Here is a 17,829-nt window from a genome sequence, read left to right as displayed (position 1 = left end):
CTATCACTTTTGGAACTAGTCCATTTTCCTCCATACAATATAAAAGCAACAGTAGATAGACAAAAGCATGGAGTTTTATATTTTTACTCATACAGAAGATGTAATTTCTTATAAAACTTAGGGGTGGAAGTCTAGATACATCTACTTTTTGGTAGGTTTTTCTATACCATCAACTAAGAGAAGTAGATAGATATCTCATCCATAAAGCATATAGGGTTTTTAGGATACTTCTCTGTTCTTATACATACTTTGCCCCACACTGGATGTTTGTGTGAAAGAAAAAAGAATCTATCACAGAGAGCTCTAACTTTTGGGGCATCATAGACTTCTTGGCAGTCTGGTGAAGCCTATGGACCCCTTCTTGGAATAATGTTTTGTTTTGTTTTCTTTTCTTTTTGAGAAAGAGTCTCTCTTTGTTGCCCTTGGTAGAGTGCCATGGCGTCACAGCTCACAGCAACCACAAACCCTTGGCCTCAAGCGATTCTCTTGTCCCAGCCTCCCAAATAGCTGGGACTACAGGCACCTGCCACAATACCTAGTTATTTTTATAGATGGGTGAGTGTGTGTGTGTGTGTGTGTGTATGTGTCTCACTGTGGCTTAGGCTGGTCTTGAACCTGTGAGCCCAGGCAATCCACCTACCTCAGCCTCCCAGAGTGCTAGGATTACAGGAATGAGCCACTGTGCCCAGTGGAATAATGTTTTTATAAATGTATAAAATAAAATACACAGGAACCTATTACATGAAAATGCAGTTCTAGCTGTGGACACCTATGTCTTATACCTACCATAGATGTGCCTCAGGCTCCTTGTCTAACCAAGACTTTAGCTCTTCAAAGTGGAATTATGAGGTAAGAAACACTATTTCTTAGTATGGAGTCAAACAAATACTTGAGTCCAGAGCCCAAGTCACAAAGTGTAAAGTGAATCATATAAGGAAGAAGGCTTAGTCCTGTTAGCAGGTGGCTGCTGACCTGGAATGATACCAGAGGAGTGCAAAGGGTCTCTTCCTTAATCCCCCAAATCCCTCTTTTCCCTGCTCACTCATGCTTGAAATCCCTTAATAGAGCTTAACTCCTTTGTTTTAATTAAATAAAGGATTTGCTCTTGTTAAAAAGTAAATACTCATGGGAGAGCTAATACTCTATGCCAAAGATTTTCAAATTTATTTCCAACAGTGGAACCTGTTTTTCAAATGCAAATGTAAATAAATGCAAGTTTTATAAGAATTTAGTATAATTTTATTGTTGAATTATATATATAAACATATAAGTATATAGCATATATTTATACATTATTATAGAAGTATAATATATATTTATATTGTTTACTGTATAAATATTTATAGTGTGTATTTATTATATAAGCATATTTATATGTTTCTAATTATATAACTAGAAATCAATACTGGGAATAATGAGACTATTTTGATGAAGGCAAATTATGAAATCAAGAGTTATAAATAATAACTGTGGTCTTACATCCATCACAGCATATGATTTATTTATGTATTTTATTTTGCCTGCACAAGATGGAGAAAATCTTGACATGAATAATAAGTAATTTCAAATAGCTAACAATTTATTATGGCACTTATAATCTCTGAATTTTCTTCAATTTAAATGATCCAGAAGCTTTAAAGAGTAGTAGGAATTTTTTGTTTTAAAATAGAATCACTAATAATATCTAACAACTGTTCATGTTCCTTAATAATTAAGGGTTAGTTGGTAGATAGTCAATTAGGGGTGATTTGACAAATAGATTTTATAATTAATTTGAATCCTGCCTCCCCTTACTCACTGCATGTAACTTTAGGCAAGTAGCTTAATCTTAGTCTCAGTTTCCTCACCTGTAAAGTGACTGTAAAAATGACACCTCTTCTATAGGTGTAGGGGTTAAATAAGATAATGTACATAAAGTACAGTGGCAAACTTAATAAATGCTATTGTAATTGAAGGGCTGAGTGATCAAAAATACTTTTCGGGGTGGTGCCTGTGGCTCAAGGAGTAGGGTGCCGGCCCCATATACCAGGTGTGGCAGGTTCAAGCCCGCCGTGGCCAAAAACTGCAACCCCCCCAAAAACAAACAAACAAAAACTTTTCGATACTTCTTTAAGATGTTCTATCACATCTTACTTAAATTTTTTACAGGTATTTCAGCATCTTTCTCTTTCAGATATTCAGAGTTTCAAAACAATCTAATTTTGTTTCACATGTTGAATCCAGATTTTGAGATGATGCTTTATTGTTGACTTTTATCTGCAGTTGCAAACAAAATAACAATGCAAGCCTGTACTGTCAAACAATGATTGCACAGCTCATGTCAAATCATGTAAGAACCAACCCAAATTTAAATCAAGCAATGAAAAAATCTATAATGCTATATTTTTATGATGGAACATGGTATAGTTGACTATCATGCTGTGCCAAAAGTGTGCACCAGAGAACTTATCTGGCTTTTAATTGATAGTAGCACACATATGTTCCAATACTAATACCAATTAATTTTTACTGAATGATTACCAGAAGCCAGGAATTGTTTAAGACCTTTCCACATATTAGCTCATTTAATCTTTGCATATTTATTTGTATGCTTATGAAAGTGTATATGAGCAGATTTGAATATCAAAACATGACTAATAAAAAGCTACACCCTATCTAATAAAAGCCACCTTTATAGAGAATTCAAATGTACATGCTCACACGCACTCAGAGTAAACCTGACAGCACAAATTAATCCCCTGATGATCTAATGCATTAAAATTTAGCAACTTTCAGTATATTTTACTTAAAATAACTTGAAAATTTATCATAAAAATGAAATGCAAATTAAATGCTTACAACTCATCTAAAACTCCTTGGAGTTCTCTGCAACAATTTGAAAACCAGAGCCTGTCACTCATTTACACTAGAGTGTGAAAGGAGCCAAATCAGATTTTTCCTGAAAGCACAGATGTAAATAAGAGAGAAGGAAGCAACAGATTTTAAATACTAACTTATTTTTCAGAAAGGCAAGAACCTTATGAGGCACCTATTATGTACCAGCAGTATTAATGTATTACCTGTAATCCTCTTGACACCCTTATCTACTAAGGATCATTACCTTGACTTTACAGAAGAGGAAATTAAGGACTTGAGATGTGAATTTGCTTACTTAGTGTTCAACAACAGGAAACTAGCAGATAGGACCCAAATCTGATCTACTTGGCTCCAAAACCTCCCACCACACCAGTCTGCCTCCCCATTTAGCTTCCCCCATTCACAAATCAGAAAAATGAGAATGAGCGAGGTGGAGTAACTTATTTCTGGAAACAGCTAGTTAGCTAGTGGTAAGGCTGTAATGAGAATTCAGTAGTGCTAAATCCTATCAGATGGCCCAGTGGGAGGATGCCCTGTGTAATCAGGCCTACCTGGGGCCAGCAAAAACGTTACTTTACTTTAAGACTCCATGTCAGGCTATGTAGCTTCAAAGCAGAGACTGGACAGAGAAGGGGACAAACCAGCCCTCTCCTTTGTACCTATTATGTCTAAAACACTGCTTGCTGCAGTGGAGGATTTGGAAAACAGACAAACAAAACGGACGACAAGATCCTATCCTCATATCCGTGTGGGAAAGAAGGCATAATCATATAAAATATTAAATAGTATCCCTGGAGGGGACCTCAGCAATATTCTGGCTCTTTCCCCAGACCCCTACAATAATATATTTTAAATGACAGTATAAAACAATGGCATAGTACAGTATGTGAGAATTGCCAATAGAAATAACTAATATTTTTCGGAGCACTTTTTTGTATCAGGACCTTTGCTAAGTGCTTTGAATTATCTCATTTAAATACAACCCTATGAGACAGATATTCTCATTAAGGATGTTTTACATGAGGAAATGATGGCGGTTTCTGGGAGGGCCCCTATATCTAGCAAAGATTCACACAAGGCCATCTGACCCAAAATTACTATGCTAGGAGCTAAAACACTTTCCAACATACGGTTGATTTGGAAATGCAAGACAGATCTTAGCACAGAAGCTCAAGAAACATAGCATTCTAAAACTGTTAGAGAACTTCATTAGCGCTAGATTTGTTATAAACGCTATCTGCTGAGGGTATAGTGGCCTCTAATTTCCTCACCCCACTCCCAGAGCAATGTTTGTGAGAGAGCCATACACCAGCCAACGGCACATCACCTTCTTCAGCTTTCCCATTACTCCAAACCAACACGGAACTGCAATTCTGAATAGCAGTGACTTACAAAGGCACCGCACCAGCACCACTACTGCCCTACTGGTGGAATACATATTATAGGCTGTGAATCAGGTAGGATGCGAAAAGTCGCTGCTCTTTTGAAAACTCTTTCTAAGCGACCTGAAGAAAAGCCTTTTTAAAATGATACAAGTGGGGATGTGGTGCATGCCACCGCAGTCCTTGGGTAATGACTGTGTGTCATAAATAGGATATGGCATTTCAGAATGTCTTTAAAGCCATTTCCTTTTGTTTAACTAATTTAATTTACCAAATGCTCCTGGGAAAAGGGAGGGGGATCAAGATGCTGACTCCACATTTCCTGAAAAATCAACATCTTCTTTTTAAACTGCTCTCAAAGAAATTACATCTGATTGTTGTCTGCTGGCTCCCTCAAACTCTACCTCTGTCAAAATTCTGCCCCGGCAGGTGTGAGAAAGAATAGATGCAGAACTTGAGCGAATACCCACATCTGTTTTTGGAAAAAGGGAACAGAAGCAGCACAGAAGGAAGTAAAAGAGATAATTGCTGGCTTGAACTACAATACATTTTACTTGTGGGCAGAGGGCCAGCTTACAGCAGGCGGAATATGCAGGCCCATCTTATTGGAATTCAGGGGTGGGCCTCCATTCTTGTCCGGAGACAGCTGTAAACCAGCAGCCCATAGCATCACAATCAGGCACTGAGTTTTGTCAAGGAATGCTGATATGTACAGAAGCAGCTTTGTCTGCTTCAACTGCACCCCTGCCTAGTGAAATGACAGTCAATCTCTGATTCCAGATGACAAGAACTGGATAAAAACTTAAAACAAATGGCGACCTTTCAAAAGATTAATTTGTTTACCAACAAAATGTTCCCTCTTTGTCATCCGAGATGGGGGTGACCTTCACTTTCCCATATCTAGGCTGAAAGGATGCTGACTATAGTCATCTGTTAAGTTAACTCCATCTCAGCAATTATTCCCTTTTTTATTTTTAGTGACAAGAAGGGTTTATTAATTCACTCTGCTTCTTGTTATGGTTTATAAATGCAACAAGCTCATTCTGAATTACTGCAGTGTAACATCAATTTGTTTAAATCTAATTCTGCTACCGTTGCCAAATTATGATGTGACTGTAATTGTGGCCATATGCATGGGCTTAAAACACAATCATGTTTTGAAATTGTCCTTCTTTCTCACCACCCCCTTACCCCCACCACTCACTTCTGGTGCTTCTTCTAATCATTTGACATTAACACAATTGCCTCACTTTCCATTACTTTATCATTTCAGAAATGAATATGCTTTCAGTGAGAGAGAGATTACTATGTACACCCCAAGTGAAACAGTAAAGAATGAAACTATGATTTGTGAAGTGTGGTTGCTACCCAACTAAGTTAGTGGAAAACACTGCATAACATATGACTCATAAAATCTAGAAATCATAATAGTATTAAATTCAACCTCATGAATAAATAAAAGGTTCTAAGTTTACATTGCATTATATATTTATTTATTTGGAAAGTGGGACCAAAGAACTGGTATAATTCTACAGCAACTCATATCTTGCCAGAAAGAAAAATGTTTTTATGATTCTTTTCTAGGTCATAACAGTTATAATCAGAGTTATTTGTGCAGCAATTCAAAGCAATGTTTTGTTTGGCTATTTTGTTATGCATTCATAATCGTTCTTTTAAAATTCATGCTAACAGATACATGTTGCAAGCCTTTTAAGAAACTCTTTTTATTTTAAAGAATAAATCAAAGTCAAATTTTCTTCAGATCTTTTAACACGTTGCATTATAAAGTCTAACTGGAACTAGATGTCAGTGAGTAAATGTGAACGAGACCAGGGATTTCTTCTTCCCTCTGAGTGCCTATAGGACCTACTCAAAAACATGTTAGAGAGCTGTTTGTTGCTATTTGGCAGATTTAAGATATTTTTTTTTTTAAATCATCAGGGAGTTTCACTTTTAATAGTTTTTTGCAAACTGATTTCACATAACAGAGTCATAAGGTATAAAATTCTAAAGTCAGTTTTGTGATACCAGTGTGTGTGGTGGTCATTATATGTGTTTTTGATGCACTAAAATCCTTTCATCAACCACTTACTATCAGGAAGAAAACATTCTTCAAAAGATGGAGAAAATATCAGCTTCTAGGGAACTCATAATGTAAACTGGTTACAAATTCAAATCTGCTCTGTCAAAAATGCCTGAGATTATTTACAGGCTTTTGACAAGCTGATCAAGTTTCATAAGAAGTGAGGAAACACATGGCCCTCGGCAGCCAAATAATAATCCCCTTTGAGTGTTTAGAGTAGTTCTAAAATGATTAGCCTCAATGCTGCTTTTCTAATTAACTATATATCACAATCCTAGATGTATTGCTTCTATTGGGGAAGTGCTTTTAAAAACAGTTTTATAAGTGGTAAATCACAATTGTATTTATGCCCAAATGTTCTACATCATTGTTTAAAACCAAATACCTGAATGCTTCCTTCATAGGACTTCCTATTTTATAAATCCAGAATGAAAATGCATACTGTTTTTTTGGTTAATATCATCATATATCTATATTAACATAAAATGATAGGGCCAATTGATTATTGAGATCAAAAGGCTAATAATCAGTTTGAGCAGCACAGGTATACTTATATCTAATTTTAAATTGCTCTGGTATAGATTTGTATGGAGTCAAGCTTTATGAAAGAAAAAAAGGATCTTTAATTCGGTAAATAAATATACATATAATATTTATATGTCATACAAGGCAAAGTACTTTCCCAAATTCTTTTTGCTCAGTACATGGATACAATACCCGAAGCACTCATTCTATTTGGAAATTATAGAAAATACAATAAATGACTAAAATTCTGCCCCAAATTTTGGATGTAATCTTTACTTCTCTATTTAAATCTGAATCTTCACTCAGATTCACAAAGCAAAGACTAATCCTTTCTAAATCTAAAGGCATACCTTTTAAAACTTCATACTCATCAGAGAAAGTTTGCATGAAATTCAGCAGTTGCCTTGGGCTACAAAGCCTCAGCACTCTGCCAGCTAAGCCAATATTAATTCTAGATTGAAGAGAAAAACCAACAACAACAAAAGAGGAATCTGCTTCTGTCTGTACAGCCAGAGAAATAATATTTTTATTTCAAGGGCTCTAGGCTCATGGGAAGCAGATAAAAACCCTTTCACATTATTCACAGTGACATTTTAAATAAAGTTTCAGCAGAAATAAAAATATCTAACTTTCTGGTTATTTCTTAGGCTATAAAAGTATTTCTATGACAAAGTGCTCTTAAACCAAACTTGTTAGAATAACATAAAGCACACATAAAGAAACTGAAAATATATAAAATATATTTCAGGATTACATGAATGGAGTAGGCAATTGAAAATGTCTATGTAGGAAATTCGGAAGATTAATCTAAGAGACTATTACACTAGTTAGAAATGGCTTTGCAATTTAATCTTAAAATTAATCTTGGTTGTAGTTTTGATTTCACAAAACTATGTATTTTTAGGAGCTTTTGAGAGATGCCAAAGGTTTAAAATGTATTTTAAAAAAGTACAGATGTCAATAATTGTTTTCAGTATTAGAAATTATCTCAAATTAGATCATTTACCAGTTAAAATGAAGCACTACTCTTAACTCCCTTCAGAAAACCCCACAACCCAGAAAGGGTACAATTCTTGCTTTGGGACAGTGAAGCAGCAAGTCAATGACAAAAGTCAGAAAAGACTCTGAGATCCCTTAACACAAACATTTGATAATTTTTCACATTCATTATATTGCTGACATAAGGGATTAGTCCCTGCTTGTTTCAGGTTTAGAATAACATTCTTAAATATTTGTATATTCAGTGAATGTTTGCTGGTCTACCAAATGATTGATTGATTGAATAAACATACCTCCTACAAAAAAAAAAATTGTATATTATATGAGCATATGGATGTGGAAACTGTGCTATATTGTTTTCTTCTGATTTTTCTAGTGGTAAGCTACTATCAAAGAAATAAAATATTTAAAATTTCTCTGTTATTTTTGCTGGTACACTATTTCCTCCTTGTTAAAATTATGGCACTAGATTATTCAGGAATATCAAACAAAATAGAGAAACTTGAATGAGGTTATTTAAAATAGGTTTACATTTTCTCATGAGGTTATTCAAAATAGGTTTACATTTTCTTAGTGATCTCTAATTATAACCAGAATGAAAGCCATTCCATTTCATCTCTTAAAAATTTCAAGGACAAAAGGATCACAATCTTCACTTAAAATCTACATTATATCTTACATTACTAATATATTACTTTTAATTCTCAAAAAAAAAAAAAGAGCTCATTAAAATAGCTCATTACTTACACATGATTTTCTCTGAGTAACACATGGCAAACTGATTCCATAGTTCTCATTTATAGCAGCTCTGTGGAAGATGTTTTCAGGATCCTGCATGATTTTTACATTCAACCCTATCTTTGGCTGAAACAAAGAAACAATGAAACTTTCATTCTGGATGAAAAAAAGATGCCTACTAACATTTTATATCCTAAAAGGAGTATATAGTTTTTTGAAAATAATTATTTTAATGTAATTCTCACCAGAAAACATATATTTGAATCTTTTATTTAGGCTGTTAAATTGGTCCCTTTTATTTATAGAAAAGGAACTTTCTGCAGATTTTCTTCTATGTATCCTATGAGTAACACAAATACATCTCAGACACCATTCATTTTCTCAAAAATAACGCTAGAAGCCAACCAAGGTAGACAAAGGACTAGAATACCTAGTCTTGATTTATTTTTAGCTTTCCAGGTCAAGGATTTTGTCAATGAAATCTATACTACAAGTGCACAGGTAGAGGGCTCCCTCGGTCTGTTAATGTGGCCACTTTTCTCTAGGAACATTTACAGGTAAATCTCAGTTTGGACATGGTAAATTTACCACAACAAATTTATCTCCTGCTTCTTGGAGAATTTTTGCTCTCTGTAAGAATAATTAGTGCTTTCGTTAGAAAAAATTAAAAGCATCTTGTCCAAAACACTTGTTCCTCATTTTAAAAATTCAAATTAGTTACTGCAGAGAAGCTTATAAATAAATCACAAGAGTGGGCAGCACAGTGGTGGTAGGAAAGAGCACTGGACAGGGGTCAGGACACTCAGGTTTCAATTCTACTTTGGAATGCTGTATGTGACCTTGGGTAAGTCACTTCACCTCTCTGGAAGTGAATTTGTTTATTTGCAAAAGGTGCCAGTTAGACTTAATGTTCTCTTGATAAATTATTCCTGAGCTTTGGCATTCTATGATTTGAGGCTGTAAGATCATTTGGCATGAAGGGAATATGGTATTACCAAAAACTTCTGAAGTCCTTTGTGACTTTTTAATGTGATATGATTTACATACCTTTACTATTACTGCTTTAAAGTGTGTAATTCAGTGGTTTTTAGTATATTCACAAAGTTGCCTAACTATCACCGTTATTTAATTCCAGAACATTTTCATCACCCCCAAATAAAACCTTGTATCCATTAGCAATCACTCCCCATTCCCTCTTCCCCCCAACTCCAGGCAATGCACTAATTTACTTTCTGTCTGGACTGATGTATCTCTTCTGGACATTTTATATAAATAGAATCATAGACTATGCAGCCTTTGTGACATTTTATGAAGGAGGTTGGAGATACCATGAGCAAATTTTAAAAAGTGATTTCCTTTCAATTAAGCACTGTGGTTCTGAGGATGATTTGATGCAATTGTTAAAATGGTTGTAAGAACCAGACAGATTAGTTCATGATTCAGCCATTTCTTTGCTTATGGCCTATGCCTAAGATCAAAGTGAAGAAGCCCACAAAAATATCTACAGAATGTATGCTACGTAAGCAAAGATGAGACTCAGTAAATCTTCTCTTAAGACAAACTCCAACCTTCTTTTTATTTTTTAAACAGCATTTTTAAACCAAATCTCCAAATAACTGCCCTCACCTGTCTCCTTTATTTAAACCAGTCTGGGACACAGGTTGCAAACAAAGGATGTCTATTCCCTTCTCCTTGAGGTACATGTACAATGGTGACAAAAGTAATGTAGTACCTAATTATAAATGGCTTCCTTCTGTGGGTAATCCACACTCATAGCCCTATCCCGGGTATTTTCCATGGAAGCTGGGAGCCTCTTTTATTGAAATTAATACCTAAACATAATTTTTTTCCTTCTTAATTAAACTTTCAGAGTCATTTCCATCCTACCAAGAATTGGGAAATTGCTAATATGTATTATATTGACTGGTGGTTTCTGTAATTAGGGTGCTTTTAAAATTCGTACTCTGGATACAAAATAGCTTCATCTATCATGTCTAAGCTTTGTTAGAACTTTTTAATTCTGGGATCATTGACTCAGTAGACCGTAGCAGTTTTCTTAGTTTTATTATGCTCCATCAACTTTGTGTGGTTATAGGACTGATGTAGGGAAAAAATTACTGAATGCAGAATCACTGTTGAAACTGGATTTAAAATGCAGTTGTTTTTGTCTATTTCTGTGACACTAGACACAGATATTTTTGGAAAAAATAGTTATTTAACTAGAAATCCAACAGAACAATAGCTGTACTGTCAATTCTTTATTGTTGACTTCTAAAGCAAAGGGAAACGTCCTTTAAAATCATTAACATCCTCAAAAAAGATAAATAAAATTATTAATATTCTCACATCCACTATTTTGTCACCAAAGCCACCATGTACATACCAAAATTAAAATATATAGCACACGATTTAAATTCTATTTTCAAAAACATTTCAAAGGTACTTACATTTAAACAATATTAACACAGCAAGTTGTTTTACTAAAAATCACCACCAAATACATTCAAAACCTAAATTTGTTTCATAAACCATCTAGAGAGATGTATGGGAAATACTTGTAAGCATAAGCTGCATTATCAGACCCAGTAATAAGGTTTTTAATAAAATCAATTATAGACTTCAAAAATAAAAATAAAATCAATCATTCCATTAAGCAGAAAAGCATGCCCTGAAAGATAATCTTTTTTTTTTTTACCGTAGTAAGATAAATATCAGAAATAATTTCAGAAATTTTTCTTAAATTGGTCAAGAAAAATAGCAATTTATTTAATCTATCTTGAGTCACTAAACAATCTAAACTTGGTATTCTCTCCTTTTGAAAGTAATTACAAGCAGATATATATATATCAAATGTGACTCTCATTTAGACTTTGGTTTGTAAGAACAAAAGTTATTATCAGAGCCAATTACTGTTTTACCTACATGGCTGCACAGAGGCAGGGAGCTCAATTTTCATCTCATCAGTGATTTTGTGGTATTTATTTTATTACTATGCCCACAAAGCTATATAAGAAGGAAATAGCTTATGCTATTAAAACTAGGGCTGGAATACAAGAGACGAAGGTTTCTTTTAGAAGAACTTCTGTATTAAAAACACTAGGCAGCGTGTAATGCCAGCTCCCCAGACATGAGCAGACCATAAAATGACACACATCTGAGCGGCAGATCCCATACAGAGCAATCAAAATTGAAATGCTTCACAAACAAAGTTGAGAGAGGCTATTTACTAAGTTACAATGTTATCAACAGCATTTGCTACCAATAATGTCTTCTAAAGTGGATATTGCTTAATATCAAATTCCCAACGGTTAAAGATGTCTGCTGTTTAATCTCAAAAGCAGAGAGAAGAAGAATAGGAAAAGAATTCAATCACCTTTAACACTCATTCTCTCAGCTATTATTATATGTAATTGAAAGAGCAATAGACGTCAAGTTGTGGTTCAAGCTATGTGATCGAAGTTTCTCATTTGTAAAACAAGGTAATAACACCTACCTTCACAGAGTTGTTTTTGAGCTTCAAATGACTAATATATGTTAAGTATTTTATAAATTTTAAAGTACTATGCAGGACCCAACCTAAAAGGGGCTCCTATTGGCCCCAAAATAATGATGATGATAAACTGAAAACCATTAAATATACAAAAAACTTCAAATACATAAAAACGTCTTAATATTTCCCTCTCCCCCCAAACCTAATTGATTACATTGATAAATTGATCCGAAAATTGGTAAGTAAGGAAAGAAATTAAGCATTTATTCTACTTTTCCTGAAAGACTGTTTTTCAGACTCACCAAAGAGTTGCTAGGGAAAAGTTCTTTGTAGAAGCTAATAAATCCAAAGGAATGATAGGATTATGAAGTAACCACTTTGCAAACTCTAATGAAACAATGTATTTAAGTAGACACAATAGTTATTGATACTACTGTATTAGGTGAAAGGTTGAGGAAGGTTTTATGAAGGATAAATTGAGCTGATTAAACTTGGACCCACCAATCTGCAGTGTCATTAAAAAAGAAAGAAATTGCCTCCTGATAATGCTATAAAAGAAAGTATACAGCATCCCTGGGTACAGAACCATGGCACAGTATGAAGTATTCCTGCCAAAAAATGGAACCTGAATCCAATAAAGCTACTAGACAAAACTATCAATTTACAAGAAATACTAGGGACAGAGAAACCTGTAAAATGACACCTGTAAAATGACACCATGGCAATCAGCCAAATCCAAACTGTGGGAAAAACCTATATGACAAATGACCTGATTTCTCCAACATGTACATGACATTTTTAAAATGAGGGAAATTGTCACAGATAAAATGAGAAATAATTATAATGTCTAAACCTGCTTCCTGATTCAAACAACAGCAGAATGAAGCTTTCTTTTAGAAGAATTTAAAGACAATGGGAAAAACTGAGCCTGGACTGAGAATTATATAATATTAATTAATTGCTGGCTTGGTGCCCATAACACAGTGGTTACAGCGCCAGGCACATGCACCCAGGCTGGCGGGTTCCAACCTGGCCCTGGCCAGCTAAACAATGACAACTCCAACAAAAATTAGCTGGGTGTTGTGGTGGGTACCTGTAGTCCTAGCTACTCGGAGGCTGAGGCAAGAGAATTGCTTAGGCGATTTTGAGGTTGCTGTGAGCTGTGATGTCATTCACTCTACCAAGGGCGATAGTAAGACTCTGTCTCAAAAAAAAAAAAAAAATCTTTATCAAAAAATATACCATGGAATGAAATGATATGCTGTCTGGGACTTGCTTTAAAAAACTTTGCCCAAAAAAAGTGAAGGGAAAAGGTAAAATAAGAATGGTAAAATTATATAAACTGTTAAAGCTATTTTGTGTCTACTCAAAAATAAATTTCCTTAAAAAGTCATAATGAAAATTAAGATGTAATTATTCATGATTTTATTACTTCATCTCTAACATTCAATGCTCCAGTCTCTGACTTTCCCTCTCACTTCACTGTTAGGGCTAGAAGGATCAAAAAGGAGAAGCCCCCCACAAGCAAAGCATCACTTAGCTCCATGCCGCTTCTCAATAGTCCGGCTGCCTCTGGGTCACAAAACCTAGAGACGTAACTCTTTTTATTTAGATGTGCTCATCCTTTGTTCTGATTCTTATAGAGTTGAATTCAAGAGTAAGAGAAAGGAGAGGGGGAAGAAAGCTAACATTTATTTAGTTCTCATTTTGTGCCAGGCACCATAATAGATGGGTGTTGTTGTATTTGACAGACTTAATTTACTCCTTAAAATGATAAGAGGGAGTATGTGATATTATTACTATTTTGCCAATGAGGATAATTGGTTAAGAGACTTATTAACGTCACTTAAAAGTCTGATCTCTAGGAACCTTGAACAGCCTCTGGACTGCATATACATGAGAGGACATGACAATGGGGAGACAGGATTTCATTTTGAGTCTCTGTCACCAAAAGCTCTTTCTATCATAAGATGCTACCACATATAGAAAGGTTCCTATCATTCCATCAGATCCTGTAGCCTCTCTCTAATTCCTGCCAGCATTGGTTTGGTCCATGCCCTCACTGATTGTTATGCAGATTTTTGTAATGGTCCCTAAAATGTGTCTCTTTGCCTTATTCCATCCTCTGCATGTCTTCTGATCATTAATCAGAATATGTTTTGCATTTAAAATTCTACAAAAGTTTTCTTTCCTTAAAAGAATCTGATCCATTCCTACTTTCCAGACCCTCTCCTGACTTTCCCTCCTGACTGCTCTGTGCTCTGTTCATGCTGAATAGCCCGTCAGTCTCCATACAACATGCTATCTCCTCCTCTGGGAATGGACACACTCTTCCCTCTTCTGGGAATGTTGTCTTCTCCCCTCTTCATTGTCTTCTGGGCCCACTTTACTCAAACTTGATCTCAAATCAGGCAGAACTTCCTTGGGGAGGTCTCCCTTAGCCTCTGTCTCTCCTCCACTCCCAAGGACATTCACTCATTTACTCATTTATTGAGAGTCTACTAGGTATTGGAAACAAGAAAGATAAAGTCCCTGCCCACATGGATCTTATATTCTTGAAGGAATGTCAGAAAGCAGGCAATAAACACATAAACAGATCAATAATTAATTTCAGATTGCCATACGTACTCTAATTAAAGTATACTGGGATAGTGGGATAGAGAATAATGGGAGACAATCTTAGATATGGTAGGCAATGACAGCCTCTCTGAGGAAATGACAATTATACTGAAATCTGAGTGAAGAAACTGAGTGAGTCATGCAAAGATCTGGGAATGACTGAGGAGTAAAAAATGATAACTATGAGAGGCCATGACTGCAAAATCTAAGATCCTAATAGAGGCTGGCCTTAATCAGAGCAGACACTTCTGCCTTTATAACAATAGAGAAGATAGAGAATATAAATCTAGACATACAAAGGCTGACAGATTTGGTTAGGATTAACTTATCTACACATGATAAAAACTAGGATACTATTTAAGTAAGACAGAATTTAGTCTTCTGGTGTATATGAAGTCCAGAGGTTGTTCAGGGTTGGTTTGCAAGTCCATGAAGTTGTTAGAGACTGGACTCCATTCAACTCAGTGTTCTCCTATCTCTAATGTGTGTGCTTCATCTTCCTTGTCTAAAATAGCTGCTAGAGTTCCAGCCATCACAGCTTCATTCCAGGCAGCAAAAGAAAGAAAGGAAGAGGGTCAAAGGGCACAATCCAGTTATCTTTCAAGAAAGTTTCCACACAAGAGAAAAAAAAAATTAAATTCAAGAAGGTGGGAGAGACGTAGGGGACTCAGTAAGCTTTCACCTAAAGGGTACAATGTAGGGGTATATGGCACACTTTCTGGGTGATTAAATTAAATATAATCTGGACTTTTCCTAACAAATGCAAATAATGTAATCCAATCATATGTACCCTTATATTAATTTGAAATGAGAAAAAAAGAAAGTTTCCTTTAAACTATCCATAATATTTCCTCTTACACTCCATTATCCAGTACTTCATCATACAGTTATGATCACCTGCAAGGGAAGACAGGAAATGTAGTCTTTATATTGGGTAGCCCTATTTCAAGCTAAAAACCCAGGGTTTTATTTCCAAGAAAGATAGAGATGAATACTGGGCCTACTGGCAGGCTCAGACACAGAAAATGAGAGGGCTCTCATCTGATTTCATTCATTTTTTCAGTAAGTATGAAGGGAGATCATCAGCTGAAAGGGGAGACAAGGGTGTTGGAGGTTTGAAGACAGGATAAAGTTTAAAATAGCCATCCCCCCAAATGAGGAAGTGATTGGCTATAGAAAAATGATAACATTTCTGGGCTGAGGTTAGTGGCCACTTGAAGTTTGGGATCATAAAGGTAAAGCCAGACCAGTTAGCATCATTGTGGGATGTCAGCCATGTTCAGCTGCTCAGATGCAAACACAGAGCAGCTGGATGGTTAGGTGTAAGCAAGCTTGTGTTTTGTCTCCCAGGCACAATGTAGGAAAGATGGACAAGAATATTTGCAAGAGAGAGCCAACAGTGCTGAACCACTGAATCAGTTTGAAGAGATTTGATATTAAATAACAAAATAAAATCCTATTGAGATCTATTCAGACATGCCAGAGGTAGATAATTGCTGGCATTTGTTCAGCTTCTCAGAGAACCCATTGGGAGCCCAGTTCCTTTTGTGCTCTCAGCTTTTACCATCCTCAGAGTGTTGACTTTTGCCCATGCTTATCAACCCAGGATTACAAGATGATTGCTGCAGCTCTTGATGTCTGTGTTCAAGGCTGAAAGAAAGGGGAAAGGGAAAAGAAGTGGCAAAGGAATGCCAGGTGTGACTATCTCCTTTATCAGGAAGGCAAAATATTCCCCAGAACCAACCCCTGGTGTACTGCTGCTTGATACTCACTGGGCAGAACTGGGTCACACAGACACATTTCATGCAAGGAAGTCTCAAAAATGAGAACTTTTACTCCTCATGAAATGATGCCCTCCTAAACAAAATCACAGTTCTGTTATTAACGTAGGTGAAGAATGGATATTGGGGAAAGAACCAACAATTTCTGCGACAACCATGGAATCTAATCTACCTGAGGAGGAAAAGGACAATAAGACAAAAATGATAAATAGTGAAATAATGAGGGGTCAATGGATTGGAGGTCTGCTGGAGAAATATATTCTACATGAGCTGAATATATTCTAGATGAGGCTGCAGAGGTCAGCTTCCCGTGCTTGAAACAGATTTTTTAGATGATGCTCTAAATATTCACAACAAAGTCCAGGCATGAGGCACACCCCCTAGCTTTGTCAGATCACTTACCACACTGTAAACTATGTAGCTATGGACTGTGTGCTCCTCCCATCTCTAGTGCCTACCACCTAGCAATGTTAAAATCAAAATATTTGAAGAAATGAAATAGCACACCAGGGATAAAAATGTTTTTTGGTTTTACTATGTTTGTGCTTTTCTTACCATCTGCCAGAGTGACACAACCATCAGCTTATAGTAGTGGTATGCCAAAGGTGACATTCTAATTTTTATGGCATATGGGATGATTGCTAATTCCATGACCTCCCTTCTCTTGCTGCAACTACTCTTCACGAGTTGGTGGCCAGAGAATGACAGTTCATCTACCTAAGAAGGAAGTCCTGATAAGCCAGAGACAAAGGCATTACATTTAGGGTGCCACCTTTGAGATATTATATGGTATTTCATATACCATGTGCAATGTCACATAATAAAATTCAGGTACTCTTCACAGTTATAGTAAGTACCTCATGTTTTTAGAAATGATGATATGAATAAAAAATATGAATCTTCTCATGGAAATGTTATTAGTGGGTCTAGTCCTGAGGGCCTATTTTCCATACCCATTTTTTAATAGAAACAACCCCATTAGCTATTACTTATAGATACTCTAAAGTATACTTATAAGTCAAATGACTGCTAATAACTAACTATAGTAAAATAGTACTACACAACATAGAATATCATAATTATATATCTTTGTTCAATTTTAATTTAATTTTTAAAATTTTTATTTATTTATTTTTTGGAGAAAAGACACATGTCAATATTCAGAATCAAAACAGTTGCACTTTATGAAAGAGAACTTTCCAGACATGCCAAGAGATTCTGAAATTCAGATAGCAGATAGTTTCAGAACCCCAGCACAACTCAACCCAAACAAGACATCCCCCAGACACATCATAATTAACTTCACCAAAGTTAAGATGAAAGAGAAAATTCTGAAAGCAGTCAGACATAAGAAAA

At 35.6% G+C, this 17,829-nt stretch overlaps 1 protein-coding gene across 1 annotated transcript in view; it reads right to left on the bottom strand.

The window, feature by feature from the left end:
• Nucleotides 1–5,708: 5,708 nt before the first annotated feature.
• Nucleotides 5,709–17,829, bottom strand: part of LOC105886476 (IQ domain-containing protein H-like) — a 71,764-nt gene continuing 59,643 nt past the window's right edge. The window contains exons 5-6 of the mRNA XM_012801833.1: nucleotides 8,593–8,709; nucleotides 5,709–6,107 (exon numbers count right to left, since the gene is read on the bottom strand). Of these exons, the coding sequence (XP_012657287.1) occupies nucleotides 6,105–6,107; nucleotides 8,593–8,709 (120 nt within the window). The 3' untranslated portion in view covers nucleotides 5,709–6,104. The remainder of the gene's footprint in view (nucleotides 6,108–8,592; nucleotides 8,710–17,829) is intronic.

This window comes from Otolemur garnettii, unplaced genomic scaffold (genome assembly GCF_000181295.1).
Source record: "Otolemur garnettii isolate 467f Iridium unplaced genomic scaffold, OtoGar3 scaffold00011, whole genome shotgun sequence".
NCBI classification, from domain to species: Eukaryota; Metazoa; Chordata; class Mammalia; order Primates; family Galagidae; genus Otolemur; species Otolemur garnettii.
This window is presented reverse-complemented; position numbering and strand designations above follow the sequence as displayed.